This window comes from Anarrhichthys ocellatus, unplaced genomic scaffold, assembly GCF_004355925.1.
Source record: "Anarrhichthys ocellatus isolate YVR2014 unplaced genomic scaffold, GSC_Weel_1.0 scaffold26, whole genome shotgun sequence".
Taxonomy (NCBI): Eukaryota; Metazoa; Chordata; class Actinopteri; order Perciformes; family Anarhichadidae; genus Anarrhichthys; species Anarrhichthys ocellatus.
The window spans coordinates 1,493,079-1,509,387 of record NW_022280056.1 but is presented as its reverse complement, the minus strand read 5'-3'; the positions used below and the strand labels follow the sequence as shown (position 1 = coordinate 1,509,387).

General features: G+C 40.8%; 2 protein-coding genes across 3 annotated transcripts in view; one reads left to right on the top strand and one right to left on the bottom strand.

Moving 5' to 3' along the window:
• The first annotated feature begins 6,000 nt into the window (after positions 1-6,000).
• mpg (N-methylpurine DNA glycosylase) lies at positions 6,001-9,165 on the top strand. Its single transcript, XM_031862216.1, has 3 exons — positions 6,001-6,517; positions 6,987-7,191; positions 7,424-9,165. The coding sequence occupies exons 1-3, from the start codon at positions 6,296-6,298 to the stop codon at positions 7,867-7,869; spliced, it is 873 nt and encodes a 290-aa protein (XP_031718076.1). The 5' UTR covers positions 6,001-6,295; the 3' UTR covers positions 7,870-9,165.
• nprl3 (NPR3-like, GATOR1 complex subunit) overlaps positions 7,245-16,309 on the bottom strand; it is a 15,135-nt gene continuing 6,070 nt past the window's right edge. For both annotated transcript variants that reach the window (XM_031862214.1, XM_031862215.1), the window contains 10 exons: positions 15,313-15,387; positions 14,221-14,374; positions 14,019-14,100; positions 13,767-13,904; positions 12,785-12,941; positions 12,308-12,414; positions 11,946-12,075; positions 9,793-9,982; positions 9,505-9,697; positions 7,245-8,869 (listed from right to left, as the gene is read on the bottom strand). In XM_031862214.1, coding sequence (XP_031718074.1) covers positions 8,704-8,869; positions 9,505-9,697; positions 9,793-9,982; positions 11,946-12,075; positions 12,308-12,414; positions 12,785-12,941; positions 13,767-13,904; positions 14,019-14,100; positions 14,221-14,374; positions 15,313-15,387 — 1,392 coding nt within the window. In that variant the 3' untranslated portion in view covers positions 7,245-8,703. The remainder of the gene's footprint in view (positions 8,870-9,504; positions 9,698-9,792; positions 9,983-11,945; positions 12,076-12,307; positions 12,415-12,784; positions 12,942-13,766; positions 13,905-14,018; positions 14,101-14,220; positions 14,375-15,312; positions 15,388-16,309) is intronic.

Genomic DNA, 16,309 nt, shown 5'->3' with positions numbered 1-16,309 from the left:
GGTTATGTACACAGCAACGTAAAAAAACAACATAACTCAAAAGCAATGGCAAATAATGTGATTGTCAATGTCAGGATATGTTCATAACATTCATAATAACGTAACAGGACAGAAACATTGTCCAATGGATGAATGAATCCAAATGCACCCAAAAATGAGATTCATGTGTGGCATGCCATTATTTCCCATCGTTATTGCTGAGATTCCTCCTATTGGCTCTTGGGATTCTGCAGCTAAATCTTTATCATTGATTCATACCGAAACGCCTCCGGCATTACCGAGGCATTTCCACAGCAATTAGCTGTATGACTGCAATATCTATACTGTCTAATGCATTTTGAATGTATATGTTTTTTAAATGCACCAGTAAGACAATGTTTCATGGTTAGTTGGTTAATACATTAATAAATGCATTTCATGCATTAAATCTGTGAAAGTAAATAACAAGAGTCCAACACTTCACATTAAAAATCCCTTTACTTTATACTGTAAAAGAGAGGAAATTGAGCCATTCTACTGTGTCCGGTAATACAGGCTGCTGATCCATTTAATGAAAAGACCATTACAGTACATTCCATCATGGTTTCAGTGAAAGCTCAGATCCACCTGGGGATATTCTCCAGGAGAGAGATTGATGTTGGGAAGCAGAAGGTTTCTGAGGTGCCGACAAGGGGCACCAAGTACACCGTTTTCCTTAGATGAGGTTTTAGGGCACAAGAGGCTCAGGTTCCTTGAAGAGAGCTCCTTTGATACAACTCACCACTGAACTTTCTGCTATTTAAATAAAGGAAGTATAATGTAATCCCATTTTTATGCTGACAGGGCAGATAATTTGTTTGTTTTTGTAGAACAAGAGGTCTTAAGAGTGCCTGCCTTTTATATTGAATAGTATTATCTGCAGATCTACTGGAAACAGCAGATCAATGCAGTTTTTTCCAGTGGTGGAAGGAGTATTCACACTTTTTACTCAAGTAATACCGCACTACAAATATTACATTCCAAGTCTTGTTTTCCAGATTTTACTTAAGTAAAAGTACAGTATTAACAGCAAAATATACTATACTATAAATTATTTTTGACATTTGTACACTGTTCTGCTTTAAATTGGCAATGCATGATTCAATGATGCGATCCCATGTTTTGTATAAAGAAATACAATAAATACATTAGAATAACAGAAATAATTGTAGTGAGGTAAACGTATAAAGTAGAATAAATTATAAATACTCTGAAACTACCTCACAAACTGTACTTGACTACTTTGTTACTACCCTGCTCTGTTTTTTTTAGTGAATGAAAAAAGAATCAGTCAGAGGAGTCTGTAAAAAAATTCTGAAGTGATACTATACCATTAGATATATGTTTATTCAGCAGAAGTGAACATACTTTCAAACCACTAGCAGTATTCTTGCTACAGGAACTATAATATGTGTCTTTAAGTGTGGTTTCAAATTTTCTAACACCTCCTCCGCAGATCTTCCACAGCTCCTCCACAGCTAAACAACATCAGCAGCTCTCCTCGCATATGTGAGTAATATCTGTAGCAAGAAACACCCTATTCCTCTTTCTTTTTTCATTACAATTTGTTCAAATGTGAGGCTGAGCCAAAAACATGCCCCATCAGGCACACAGCAGACAGGTCTCACCACTGGTCTTGTTTGTAGTTTACAGTATGAAAGGCGAGCTGTCTCTTAGCTCAAGTCTCCTCTCTGTCTTGCACCCAAGGGTCTCGTCCCTGCAAGCATGACTAAAATGCACACTGAAAATCTAAATGATCCAGACATGCTCCTAAATGCAAAAGTCAGTATTTCCACCACAGGAGTTTATAGGATTTCAACAACTCTTTTACTATGTAAGGACCCTTCAGTGGCCTGATTGATACACTAGGAAGTTGTCGTAATTAATGGCGACGTGTACCCTGGGATATCGGAGGGTTGAAGCTGGGGCAAAGGCAACAATTAGGAAGCGACGCAGGACCTGTAGGTGCACTCAAGGCCCCCTGAAGCCCCATCAATCAGACACAGATAAAAGGGTTGAGTGCAAGGATAATGTTTAAGCAAAAGGACATTGTCAGATGGTTCATAAACGGCTTCCTCTTTCTTCAACCAAGCAGAGTTTCTAAGTTAAGACCACAGAGAGGTTTCTGCTCGTGCATAGGTGACTTGGTTACCACACCAAAGAAATATTTCAAAGAAGACAAGTACAGTTTACAAGCATGTGATTTTTTTAAAGGATGCTCAAAGGATTTTTACCAAAACAAGACATTTGTGTCTATTGTGTCAGAATTTATGGCACTTTAGTATGTCAACAGAAAAGACATATTAATCCACAATGAAATGTTGTTAACTTAATGTTTTGTTTGTAGCTGTACTGATCACACAATCAACAGCAGTGTAGAGCTGACATCACTGAATCAAAATATAGTGCATATTTTTATTCAATGATTACTGGCAAAGGGCAAAATCCTGTCCTGCTGCTAAATATCACAGCAGAAGGAGACTGTGGTCTTGTTGAGTAGATTTATACTCCCTTGTTTTTGTGATACGACCAGTGAGATCCTGCAGACAGCCCTCCCTCCCTTTCTCCCTGACTCAATGGTTGTTCCCTCTGAGAGCCACAGGTGTGAGCTGAGACAAGGCAGCTGTTATCAGAGTAGACTGAGAAAGGTCATGGAGATTTTAGTGCTGGCTCAATCCATAAACCAGGCTGAGTTTTTTGTCTTTTAATGATCTACTAAAACAGCCCTCAAACTGTCATTGACTCTCATTTATGCTTTGAAACTGCTGGTTTAAAAAATGACTATGGGTTTATTCATTTTACTCGGCAGGTTAAAAAAACATACAGTAGACACATGTATGCGTGGTATTCCCAAACCTTTGTGGTTCTGTTGGCATGTGATCCCAGATGCTTCTCCATGTTTCTGTTGTGCAGATGTCTGAACTGGGTCTCACATGGAATAATCCTCCTGTTTTCCTCCCAGTGAGAACCCAGCCACCTGTTCAGCACACACCACACCTCTGCAGCAAACAAGAAAAGAGACTCATGAATCATTAATTGTCATCAATTAATAATTTATCCCAAACACTGAGGATGCAGATGACTACCAGGCTCTGCCACTCATCGGCTCGTTGAGAATAGATTGCAGTTAAACGGTACTACTGGAGAGGTTTCTTGGATGCCATTTCAGAGGCTGATATGCAGTATTTGTATTAGAAGTAGCCTAGTGAAAGCTGATCTTTGTGTTTATGTTTATTTTTTTTAAACTATTATAATTCCCTATTCAATTACAAGGTTACTGCTGCACCTCGTGATTGAATTATATCATAGTTATAAATATGTTATTTAAGCAATAAAAATTGAACACAGTACAGAAGAGGTCATCTCAGCAGCCGGTGGCATTCAGACCTAAGATATCATAAACATGGCAGGACGAAACAGTAACATTTTTTTCAATTTATTTCAGTCATGTGTTTGATGTAATATTTTCATGTGACCAGATTTAAAGCAAAGATAGCAGTGCCAGTCTACCACTGTATTGAAACTATACACAATATATATATAGAGAGATTCATGAAAGAAGAAATTGAAATATTTTACTGTGTAAATTTAAATTTACATAAACTTTATGAATATAATAATAGCTTCAATCAAAATTACATATTTTTAACACAGAGGATATCACACCCAGCTGATCAACCCTTATTCTTCATAGCATTCTCTGACTCATGGTGTAGTAAGATATTTTCAGTCTGCCTGCATTCTGCTTGCCCATCTGCACACGCAGATGAGTCTCTGGCGTCCCTGCTCAGCGTCACTATCGGTGACTGCTGGAGTTGAAAGTGATCCAGAATGCAACGCTACAGCCAGGCTTTGGCTTCTAAGATTATCGGCCGCAGTAGCAATGAAAGCTGCTCGGCAAAGACCACAGCATCACTGCTGACAGGCGGTGGAAACACAGTCAAAGCAAACAATGGCCTTCACTGGTCCACCACCCACGACAAAGTCAACAACTCGTGCCAGAACTCTTCTACTGAACATGCTCAGCAGATTTCTGTCCTGATCATATCCTGGCCCTATAAATCAATCCAAATCTTTATGTCTATGATTGATGTTATTGCAGTATGTCAACTTACCGTCAATCCAATGTTGTGCACCTTCAACCTTTTTCTGCAATGCCACAGACACACACACACACACACACACACACACACACACACACACACACACACACACACACACACACACACACACACACACACACACACACACACACACACACACACACACACACACACACACACACACACACACACACACACACACACCTACACACACTCACCAGCATGCTGCACTTACTGGCACCTCTCCAAAGATCTGACTAACTGAAGGAGAGAGGCCTTTGGGGGGTTTTCTTTGTAATGTTGCTATCTGTGTTTTCTTCTTTCAAGTTAATGAATAAAAGACTGAAGAAAATTCCTTATTATAAATGTAATATTTTATGAGCAAAACAGTATACAAAGAATGTGTAATATTTGGAGTATTAAAGTGGAAGTGAGAAAAAGAAAATTCTTCCTCTACAGTTGACTACACATACAGTCATACATATCATATTTATCATCCACTCAACTGTTCTCTCTCTCTGGAACTCTTTCGAGGTTTGGAGAGCTGTAACCTATTTAAAATCTCCAATGCACAGTTAATGTAATAACAACAATTTGATTAAAACTCTCTTTAACAACAGCTCACTGGCACTAATGCACACAAGCCTTTCGATAGTTTGTGCCTCTTTGTAATCATAGGATTTGACAAATCAAGTCAGGTATCAGGCTTTTTCCAGATAGTATTATTGTAGACAAGGTGAACAAGTAGTTACAGTCCCCAAAGCACCAACCCAGCTGCAGGAGGACAGGAGAAGACTCCCAGTCAAAGCACAAAGGTTTTCCAGACTGAAGACAGGGATGTGTCAGAGCTTATGCTGCAGCTGCAGAGAGCTCAGGAGGATCTGCAGAAGAACGCTGCTATGCTGAGTGCAGCAGGCAGGAAAACAATGCTGATGAACATCAGAAGTAAGAAAATGCCCAGGCTATGAAGAAAGGCATTGTGAATCTACTCTGTGTGCAAAGGTGCAGCAGAAACTGAGATCAAGTTTGTTGCCAGCAATGTGGGGAGCAAAGCCATCTCAGCAGAGCAGGTCTGTGCAAGCGGAAGAGATTGAGAAGGTCATCTCTAGACATATAAAACATATAGGAATGATTGCAGAATAATGAACTTAAAGAAGGTGCGCAGAACCAGTCTGGGCTGCAGCTACAAAAAGCTCAACAGGAGGAAGATTTTGCACACTGGAAATGTAATTCTGTGATGACGGCTACATTTAGTTTAGTAACTTGGTGCTAAACATGCAAATGGCCACAAAGCAAAATTAAGAAGTATGTTGAACACATACAAAAATGTGCCCTTTTTTTAACCTTAACCAATGTTTTTCATCTGTTAGCAATACATCTCAACAATTTCAATGACAGATCTATTTTATACATAACATCACTAATATACTCATTCCCCACTCTGCATTTTCCCAACTATCTATCTGCCTATCCATCCACTCACATCAGTCAATGCATGCATGCATGAGCTTTCAGGTCAGCACAGTGTTTCACAACAGCACAGCAAACTTGTTCTTTCCTGATAAAGTTGTAGTCTGTGGCATGGCACCATGTCACACACTGAAGTCCAGAAAGCCACATGGAACCACAGTGCCTGGGGCCAATCTGGGGCCATCCACTTCCTGGGCACTGGCAGGCAGGAGCACACCAGCTCTATTTATAACCTCTTATATTAGAGCCTAGTGTTTTCAAATGAGGCTGAGAAGATAAGACAGCAGCAGGAAAAGACCAGGGTTAACGGGGGTGTTGTTTACCTATCCCTACCCATTTGGCTGTCATTTGAAGCGCTAACAAAACGTTGGGCTGCACAGTCACGGTAGAGGATTATGTGGAAAAGACACAAAGATGGACCTTCCTCCTCACAACCTGGATAGACACTCTTAACAGGAAAACTAAAACGCGACATAATCAATAGTGATTGCCAGAAATAGTGCGCGGCCCCTTTAAGAGATACAAAACAATCGTTACTTCCTGTATGTTAGCGCTAGCACTGTGCCGTTAATCTACTATAAAACACACATAAATGAGAAAGTAAATGGTTTAAAGAATATGTAAAATAGATGTTGACATTGTAAAACAGTGAGGGTGTCAAATAATGTTTATTTCAATTTTCAAAAGTGTTTCGCTGTAACGTTATGATGGCAGGGAGAAAAAGAAAGATGCCAGCATTGACAGGAGCAGCAACACCTCAACCAGCAAAGGTTTCACCTGCCGAACTGAATAACAAGTGTGAAAATCCTCAAAGTGCTGAGACGGAGCTGAGCCATTATTTCATCAACAATGACCTGCAGCACAGACTTGAAGAGGATTTTTTCAAACAACCCTGTATCCGTTTGGCTAAAGCATTCCTCGGCAAGGTAATGCTGCCATCTCACCTACATTAATTCATTTTGTAATGATGATGTCTGAAAGCCATTTGATGCTCTGTAGACATATCTTTGTCCAGAACAAAGAAAGTCTTGCCACCTCTGGTTACTTTGTATTTCCTTCAGCAGCTGTTCAGTCCTCCATTGCTACACTGTAACATTGTATCATAGTTGATAAGACAACTTTACAAACTACAACCGTACAAACTACAAAATGCATCCAGACCGTTCACCGTTAATGTAGGACTGCAACTAAAGATTATTTTCATCCTCAATCGATTGATTGTTTGGTCAACAGTCCACATTCAAAGATATCCAATTTACTTCACAGAAGGCTTAAAAAAACAACCATAAAATAATATTTGAAAAGCTTGAACCAGGCCAATAATCTTCTGTGGATTGATCGATTAATTGACTGACCATAATAGAACATAATCTGTCTTGTTCCTTGTCCCTGCAGGTGTTGGTCCGCAGGTGTGCAGATGGTACTGAGCTGCGAGGGAGAATAGTGGAAACTGAAGCCTACCTTGGAGGGAAGGACAAAGCTTCACACTCAGCAGGAGGCAAACGCACTGAGAGGACCACAGCCATGTTCATGAAGCCTGGCACAATTTATGTGTATCCGATCTATGGCATCTACCTCTGTATGAACGTGTCTAGTGAAGGTAAAAGCATTGTCAACCAAAGGTGATAGACATTATGTCTACTGAAGCATGCAAACAGACACATTATATAAATGCCCTTTTTGGTTCAATCTGTCCCCTTCCAAGTGTTCTATTATTAATATGACACTATATCAATACAGCAGTGTTTTTTATCATCAGTGGATAAAGGGCAAAAGGAAGGAGACAGAGTGGAGCCTTGCTGACTGATGCATATTGTGTGCTGTATCCCCAGGGGAGGGTGCTGCCGTGCTGCTGCGCTCCCTGGAGCCCCTGCAGGGTCAGCCCCTCATGAGGCAGCTGAGGACAGCCAGACGCAAAGAGGGAGCCCGACAACTCAAGGACAAAGAGCTCTGCAACGGGCCTTCCAAGCTGTGCCAAGCTCTAAATATACCCCGCTGTTTTGATCGTCGAGACCTTGCCTCAGACCCAGACGTGTGGCTGGAGAGGGAGCCCGACACAAATCCAGCAGAACCCCACGATATAGTATCAGCACCACGCATTGGAATTGAATCTCACAGGGAATGGGCCAAGAAGCCCTGGCGGTTTTATCTTCGTGGGCACCACTGTGTTAGCGTAGTGAATAAAGAGGCAGAAAGACAGTCTGGAAATGTAATGAACAATTTAGGTCCCTCAGATGTGCAGTCTGACACAGGACAGCACAAAGTCAAGAGGGCGTAACAGAAATATCCTGGAACTACTCTGCCATCTGTTCCCTCTGTGGACTTCTCCATTTAGGCAGGATAAAAACTCAAGAAAAAAAGAAGAAAGTCAGGATGGTAGAATAACATTCTTGACTGGTTGAATATCTAAATTCTAATCTGCATAAATTATGCAAGATGTTTCTCATTCATTTTGTAAACTGCAACTGATTTTTAACAGTGTATTTATGGTACTGATGAAAAGTTATACTCAAAACTAACAGATTAGAGTTTAAGTCAACTAGAGTAAGACTCAATTTATCGGTCTATAAAAATGTTTTATTCTGTAACGTACCTTTTCTCACTCAAATCTTTTTTGTTTAGGTCTTTCGTCCGTTTTTTAAGAAAGTCATACTCAGTGATTTCACAGATGTTTGGAAAGCTCTGCTTCTCTCAAAGCAAAATAACCTCTTGATGTTCCCCACCTCTGGGATTCCTGAGGAGAGGTAGATGAAGATCTGGAATGATCATTACAAAGTGTGCCCATCTGTTGTAAGTGCAGCTGATCTAACATCTGTGATACAAAGTTAACCCCCCTCCCCAATACCAATAGTTCCAATATGCAGAGTAAACGCTTGAGGCATTTCAGGTATGTACAAAATAATTTAATATTGTAAACAAACATTTGGCTCATAAGGGAAGCAACACTTTCTACATTTTGTAAATCGGCACTCATTTTTGCAATCATTGTGTCAGTTCGTATTAAAAGAACACTGTTGAGCAATAGCACTTAGCTGAGAGCACAGCAGGCTATTAGCTGCTCTCAAACAGACATCTTTTCCAGTTGATGAGAGCTGATACCGTCTCTGTGCCACTACTCCATGGGTGACTGAAAGATTGAAATAATGGGATCCTCATGGTTTGTCACCACAAGGACACTGCGGAACTTGTCAAACAGCGTCTTGAGCTGCGAGCGTCTCATGTTCTCATTGTACATAATCTCTTCCAGGTGGTGATGTCCCCGGAAATAGTGCAGCAGCCTGGAAGCAGTGAACAGAACAGGCAGAAAAATGGGTTGCGAGCTAGACTTTCATTGAATCATTATCTGTGTAAATCGACCATGAGACAGAACTTTCGCTGCTCTGATAACATTTGTTCTTACGATGCAGTAGGTTTCACAAAACTCTAAATACTGGATTGTGAAGCTTCATTTCCTATTTTAAACATGTGCACAACTAACAACTGGCAAATAAGCTCAACTCTCCAGACAAATTATGTTTTCAATAAAATGTCTTAATATTCTGTGAATGCAAATAAAATAACTTTATTTTTCAAACCAATGCACAAATATCTTCTCATTTCCTAAGAGACAAAGCATTAACAGTGATTTATAACATCATGAATCACTGGATCCTCACTTAGACATATCCCATCTGTTAAGGCTCCTTTAGACTGTATGACAACAGCGACCGTGTGAGTTCATTGCGAATCACACTGTGCGAGATGGGTCTAATAAAATATTTGTGGCAATCAGTTTTTGTCAGACAGCCCAAAATCGCATAGTGTAGAGGGGCCTTTAACCTGACCGTCTAAATATAGAGCGAAATGGAGAGCTGAGAAACATTTAACATACTAATAAGACACAGAATATGCACTAGACTTGTGGCTTAATTACCTGGCAAACATCCGCAGATCCTCTGGATTTTGTGCAGCAGGGATGTTAAGAATAACCTGCCTCTCGTGCTCCGACAGGCTGGCAAGCAGCGTCTCTGTCATCCTCTTGTTAAGCGGAGAGTCCCCACCAGGCAGTAGCTCTGCACTGGAGTTGTCCATACTGGGACTAGTGAGGGTCATGTCATCACTGCTGGCTATACACAGGAAGCAGACAGATGATCATAGATTATTTATTGCCATGTTATACCTCTAAGAGATGGGCAGGGAAGAGAGCCAAGTGAGGACATACTTGGGGAGCCAAAGCTGAGAGCGCTAGGGGTGCTGAGACTGCGGCCTCCTACTCGGGGAGCCAGCGGAGGGTCTTCATCCCTCAACCCGGGCTCATCCTCGCTGGGTAGTACCAGCAGGCAGACGTATGTGTGCAACTGGATCAGCAGGCGGCGCTGGAGCATCCACACCACCATCTGGATCAGCTGGGCCTGGTCAGGAGCATAGCAGCAAACTGCATCACAGCTGAATAACATGATAAACCCCCAATAACCATGACAACACATCATGACCCTAGCCAGGTCAAATGTTTTAAATGAGCCACAGGTAACAAACAAGCTCAAAATAGAGCCAAAAGAAAGTGCCCTCTGATCTTGTTCTCATGAAAAATGGAAGCTGCAGACGCTGGAGCTGATGTCCCTTTGCCATTTATAATTCATCGCCGGAGCTCAAGCAGCTATGCCAAAACAGGATGGGTCGGAGGAGGACACCACATGGTTCTGCTTTTACAATCCAGGATCTAAATTTACAGGAATAGCCATGTACATTTTCAAGTAAATTCCCTTTGTTCAGGTTTAGAGGAAGACTTTTTTTATCCTGGGAAAAACAACAATGAATATTAATCAGATTATTTCACCAACAAAGGTGAAAAAACCAGGAGGATTGTCTCACTTTTCACGGTCATTCACAATATATTATCGTTTATTTTATGTCATATATATATACAGTGGTACGGAAAGTATTCAGACCCCTTTAAATTTTTCACTCTTTGTTTCATTTCAGCCATTTGCTAAAATCAAAAAAGTTCTTTTTATTTCTCATTAATGTACACTCAGCACCCCATCTTGACAGAAAAAAACAGAAATGTAGAATTTTTTGCAAATTTATTAAAAAAGAAAAACTGAAATATCACATGGTCATAAGTATTCAGACCCTTTGCTCAGTATTGAGTAGAAGCACCCTTTTGAGCTAGTACAGCCATGAGTCTTCTTGGGAATGATGCAACAAGTTTTTCACACCTGGATTTGGGGATCCTCTGCCATTCTTCCTTGCAGATCCTCTCCAGTTCCGTCAGGTTGGATGGTGAACGTTGGTGGACAGCCATTTTCAGGTCTCTCCAGAGATGCTCAATTGGGTTTAGGTCAGGGCTCTGGCTGGGCCAGTCAGGAATGGTCACAGAGTTGTTCCGAAGCCACTCCTTTGTTATTTTAGCTGTGTGCTTAGGGTCATTGTCTTGTTGGAAGGTGAAACTTCGGCCCAGTCTGAGGTCCAGAGCTTTCATATGTCTTGCACTGAGGAGAGGCTTCCGTCGGGCCACTCTGCCATAAAGCCCCGACTGGTGGAGGGCTGCAGTGATAGTTGACTTTGTGGAACTTTCTCCCATCTCCCTACTGCATCTCTGGAGCTCAGCCACAGTGATCTTTGGGTTCTTCTTTACCTCTCTCACCAAGGCTCTTCTTCCACGATTGCTCAGTTTGGCTGGACGGCCAGGTCTAGGAAGAGTTCTGGTCGTCCCAAACTTCTTCCATTTAAGGATTATGGAGGCCGCTGTGCTCTTAGGAACCTTGAGTGCTGCAGAAATTCTTTTGTAACCTTGGCCAGATCTGTGCCTTGCCACAATTCTGTCTCTGAGCTCCTTGGGCAGTTCCTTCAACCTCATGATTCTCATTTGCTCTGACATGCACTGTGAGCTGTAAGGTCTTATATAGACAGGTGTGTGCCTTTCCTAATCAAGTCCAATCAGTTTAAGCTGGACTCCAATGAAGGAGTAGAACCATCTCAAGGAGGATCAGAAGAAATGGACAGCATGTGAGTTAAATATGAGTGTCACAGCAAAGGGTCTGAATACTTATGACCATGTGATATTTCAGTTTTTCTTTTTTAATAAATTTGCAAAAATTTCTACATTTCTGTTTTTTTCTGTCAAGATGGGGTGCTGAGTGTACATTAATGAGAAATAAAATGAACTTTTTTGATTTTAGCAAATGGCTGCAATGAAACAAAGAGTGAAAAATTTAAAGGGGTCTGAATACTTTCCGTACCCACTGTAGTTGTTGCGTAAAAAGTTTAGGACTTGATACTAATTACTTGCTGGCTTCCACGTGTAGTGTGTTTGATCCAGTGTGGAGGGGTGAGGTTATTTGCTGTGTATTTGTACTTGTCCAACTGTCCTACCTCCTGTGCAGGAGCTTCTAGGGGGCTTCTGAACTCGGCCAGTGAGACAGGCAGTGAGAACTTGGCTAGCATGGAGGGCAGATCGTGTCCAGGAAACTGCTGGGCAAACTGTTCAGCCAATGGTGAGTATCTATCCAGGGAGAGATAGGAGACATCATTCGACAATAGCTTTTTAAAATCAATTTTCTACAAGGTTGTAAAGAGAAGGCTATTACAAGTACTGCCAATGGCTCAATCCAGTTATTTCATAACAAAATCTGAGGTATTTAACAAGTCTGAATTTAATGACAATAAAGATTTCACAGCAACATTATGGTCCATCAGCTCTACAGTAATCAGTCCATCACATCATGAACACTCACAGGCAGATGTTGGCATGAGGAGACAGCATGTAGACGTTGTTCTCACACAGCGGGTAGATGATGATCGCTTTGCCCCAATAAACCAAGTGAGCAGCAATTTGAAAGATCTGAGGGGGAAAATTATTTACGAATGATACAAATGATGTGAAATAAAACTATCCAAACAACAAAATTATTTGCAATTGAAAACCAACTGTAGAAGAAAGAGCTCCTTGTACTGGTGCCCTAACATTGTCTTTTTGTAAGTACATATATTGTCCACTAGATGGCAGTAAGACACCATCAACACCTTTTTGAAAATATTACAAAACACCATACAATCACAACCTCTTTATTTGTGAATTAGCTTAATGATTGTGTGCAGTTATAAATAAATGTTCCTAATTACGAAAACATGCTTCAAATCTGAAGATAAATGCCTTTCGAGATCAGAGAATGACATCTGTGGTTGTAAAGTGCAGTGGTGATGTTGTCCACCTGAAGTAAGGCCAGGTCAGCATCCTGTGCGAGCTGCTGCAGGTTTTTTACCGCTGAGCAGGTTTTGATGAGGCGCACCATTGCAGGCGAGCAGTCCAGAGGAAGCTGGCTCAGCAGTGCCTTCTCACTTTCCAGCAGCAGCAGGGCATGATAGGGTCTGAAGGATCAAAACACAGATCATGCAGCCTCTGAATCAACAGACCTCCTCTTCAGAGGTCAAGACGGTCCAGAGGGGATCAGCTTTAGTGCCGGTCTGTACAACAGAACAGTCTGTACATGTACAGAACAACTGACCACTCTGATTCATTTAAAATAAAATCATCGTTCTGCAGTGCTGTAACAATTCAATGGCTTGAATGCAGTTTGCACTAATTTCAGCTTTGCAGCTTCAAAAGACAGAAAGAAAGAGAGCGGTAGAAGTTGGTCACATCTCTGATGTATGTATGCTGAAGTAACAACAGGTGGCAGTATGGTCCACACAAAACCTTTCATGGTTTCTTCAGACGGTTTGAATAGTAAGTCAGTACTGAAGCTCCTACTTTACACAGCCCTTCATCAGCTGTTAAAGACACAACACTCCTTTGACATAACAAACTGATGGGGGGCTACAATCTCTGTTTTCGAGGGTCTGAGACTTCTTGACCTTCAACAGTGCATCCAACAACACAGATTAAAAAGGATTGTAACAATCCTGTGCTACTTGGTAGTCGTGTATAGGCCTATACATGCTGACTGACTAAATATATGTGTGCTAAATATCCTATTAAATAGTGCATAAGAAAAGGCTCAATCCGCAATAAAACGTCCTACATAACGCTTTGAAAAGGGGGACATTGGGTGGAGTATCTGTGGTTTGTCATGACATGCCATATTCAGTTTCACCTTCCACAACAGCTGAGTGAGGTGCAGTCAAGTGTTATTTTCAACTCACATAGAACACTGTAGATGCTTTTTATTCTGTACATAAAAAGTAAGAACAAACCTTATAGCCTTGAGGCTGCGCTCTAATGCCTCAGGGGGGATATAGGTGCCACCAATCCTGTGGATCTTGTGTGGTAAACAGAAGCTCACCTCGAGCCAGTTGTTAATATGTAGTCGCACCACGCCAGTTGTACAAAGGCTGCAAAAACATGAATGTTAAAATCAGCTGTGTGAACAATGTGCATCCTGCATGGTAAGAAAGAGGGAGAAAGAACAAAACAAAAACAGCAATGTATTACATTTAATCACACACCTGTCATAAGCCTCCTTCAGGTCCCTGGCTAGTTTACATTTGGGAAGAATTTGTCTAAATGGGGACTGGGGGCTTCCATCGGCTTGAATCAGGAAAAACACAACACAACATTAGTATGCTGATTAGTTACATTGTGCTATAATAAATATGTCATTATGTATTATATACGTCACTTGTGAGGTGTGACAATTGTGTATCTCACTCTCAGTCATGGTGGTAATCTCATCCTGGACGGCCAGCATCAGTTTGGCCTCTCTGGTCAGGTACTGGCAGCGCCGCTCTTCGTGCTGCAGGGCTATGGCGATGCGGCGTGACAAGTTGTGCATGCAGCTGATGACGGACGGGTCAGCATTTGCCTGTAGAGGCCAAAGATGAGAGGGAGACACTTTATAAACACTGTCATTTTGACAGAAACATGTTCGTAGTATGTATACGACAATTTGGAGTTAACATTCATGTCAAACATTAGCAGCCTGTTAACCATCTAACATATAGAAGACTTTTAATATTGAAATGGCTTTTGAGCTCCCTTGTGAGATGTAAAGATCTCGAGAGGTTTTACCTCATCTCTGCGGTTTAGTGGTGTGGTATTGCATCAAACTGAGAGGTATTTCTAATATTGTGTTCTCTCGGTTATGTAAACGGAGATGGACACAATTATATAAAATGAACAGCTTCTCTTGGTATTGTTAAGTGGATCAGCTGCCATCATTTTCCTGCAGAGTAGATTTAAAAACAAAAAACAAAGCTAATGTGTATAAATTAACATGTAGAATAATATAACATAATTTATTGGCATACAAATTTGAATGGTTCAATTTTGTGCAATTAAACCTGTTAAAACAACCCAATGTTTTTTGGGGGGAAATTTCCAGGGTACAAATATAACAGTTGCTGTCTGTGCAGATATAGTCTACAAAACATGACTGAGCACTTCTCACCTCACCTCAGCTGTCCTGGGACTGACTGGGTACTGTGACTCAGCATGGGCAGGCCCAGGCTGTGCCTTGTTGGGCAGCCTGATTAAGCATTGTACATTGGCCCCTACTCCCTCTGAGTTCCCATGCTCTCACAGATAGTGAGCGTTTACTGGAATATTATCACTCTCACACACCCCTCCCATTCACAGCAAACACAGATTAACAAAAACACAGAATAGAAGTGTCCCACCCACAGCCAGCTGACTTAATTGTGCCATAAATGATTTGTAATATTAACATGTATACACAACAGCCAAAAGGCTAAATGTGATACAATATAAAATCTGAATTCCTTAGATAAAGTCATTTCATACCCTTAGTGCAAACACCATACTAAACAAGATCATCGTAGGCATTTCTCTCTTCGGTGAAGGATCCGTTTTAGAAACCTGCCCAGATAGAAAAACATTTTTTTCATAAGATGCATAAAATATGTTCACAAAAACTTTTAAAATGTACAGCATGCTGATTTATATATGATCTATCAATACTTAATTTAAAAGCAGTTGAATTCACAAATATAACACAATAGAAGCTGCATCAGCACAATGTTCAACATAAATAATAAATAACATAATAAATAAATAACTGAACCTGGAATTCAGTTTTTGTTGAGACTGTGACAGAGACGTATTAATTGGGCTCTCTGGTATTTTATAGGTCACAAACAAAGTGTTGAATTAGTTGCTGTTATTTACACAGATTAACCTTATAACACAACATGGTATTGGATTGCATTGCTTTTTACATCGCCTATATCTAGGGCTGGGCGATATGGAGGAAATCCAGTATCACCATTTTTGACCAAATACCATAATATTGATATTGCAACGATATAGTGGGGTTGACCATTGGTGCTTTCACAACATTTTTGATAAATAATCACCAGTAATGTGGATAAAATAACTGAGATAGAATAGAACAGCTGGAACAGTCTGGTAAGTTCAGAAAATGGCATAAATTTACTGTATCACAGCTTTAAAAACCAGGAAAAGACAACACTTATGCCATGATGTTATCTAAGCCGATATCTAGTCTCATATCACGGTATCAATATAATATCGATATATTGCCCAGCCTTATCTATATCCCTTTTAAATACCTTCATCTTGGCACCATGGGCAGTGAATCATCACACAGACAAACTGTCAGTACTGCTGAGCTTTAGACGAACTTCACTAAGTTCAAAGCTCACATAGGTTTAGAGCAGGGGTATTCAATTAAAATTCTAAAAGGTCCAGATTGAGAAAATGACCTCGTGCAAAGGTCCGAAACATTACAATAATATCTAACTCGAGCTATTCAGTGCCA

Coding starts and splice junctions, on each gene's coding strand:
- mpg (XM_031862216.1), top strand. CDS start 6,296: ATGATGGCAGGGAGAAAAAGAAAGATGCCAGCATTGACAGGAGCAGCA. Junction 6,518..6,986: donor CTAAAGCATTCCTCGGCAAG/GTAATGCTGCCA, acceptor TTGTCCCTGCAG/GTGTTGGTCCGCAGGTGTGC. Junction 7,192..7,423: donor TATGAACGTGTCTAGTGAAG/GTAAAAGCATTG, acceptor CTGTATCCCCAG/GGGAGGGTGCTGCCGTGCTG.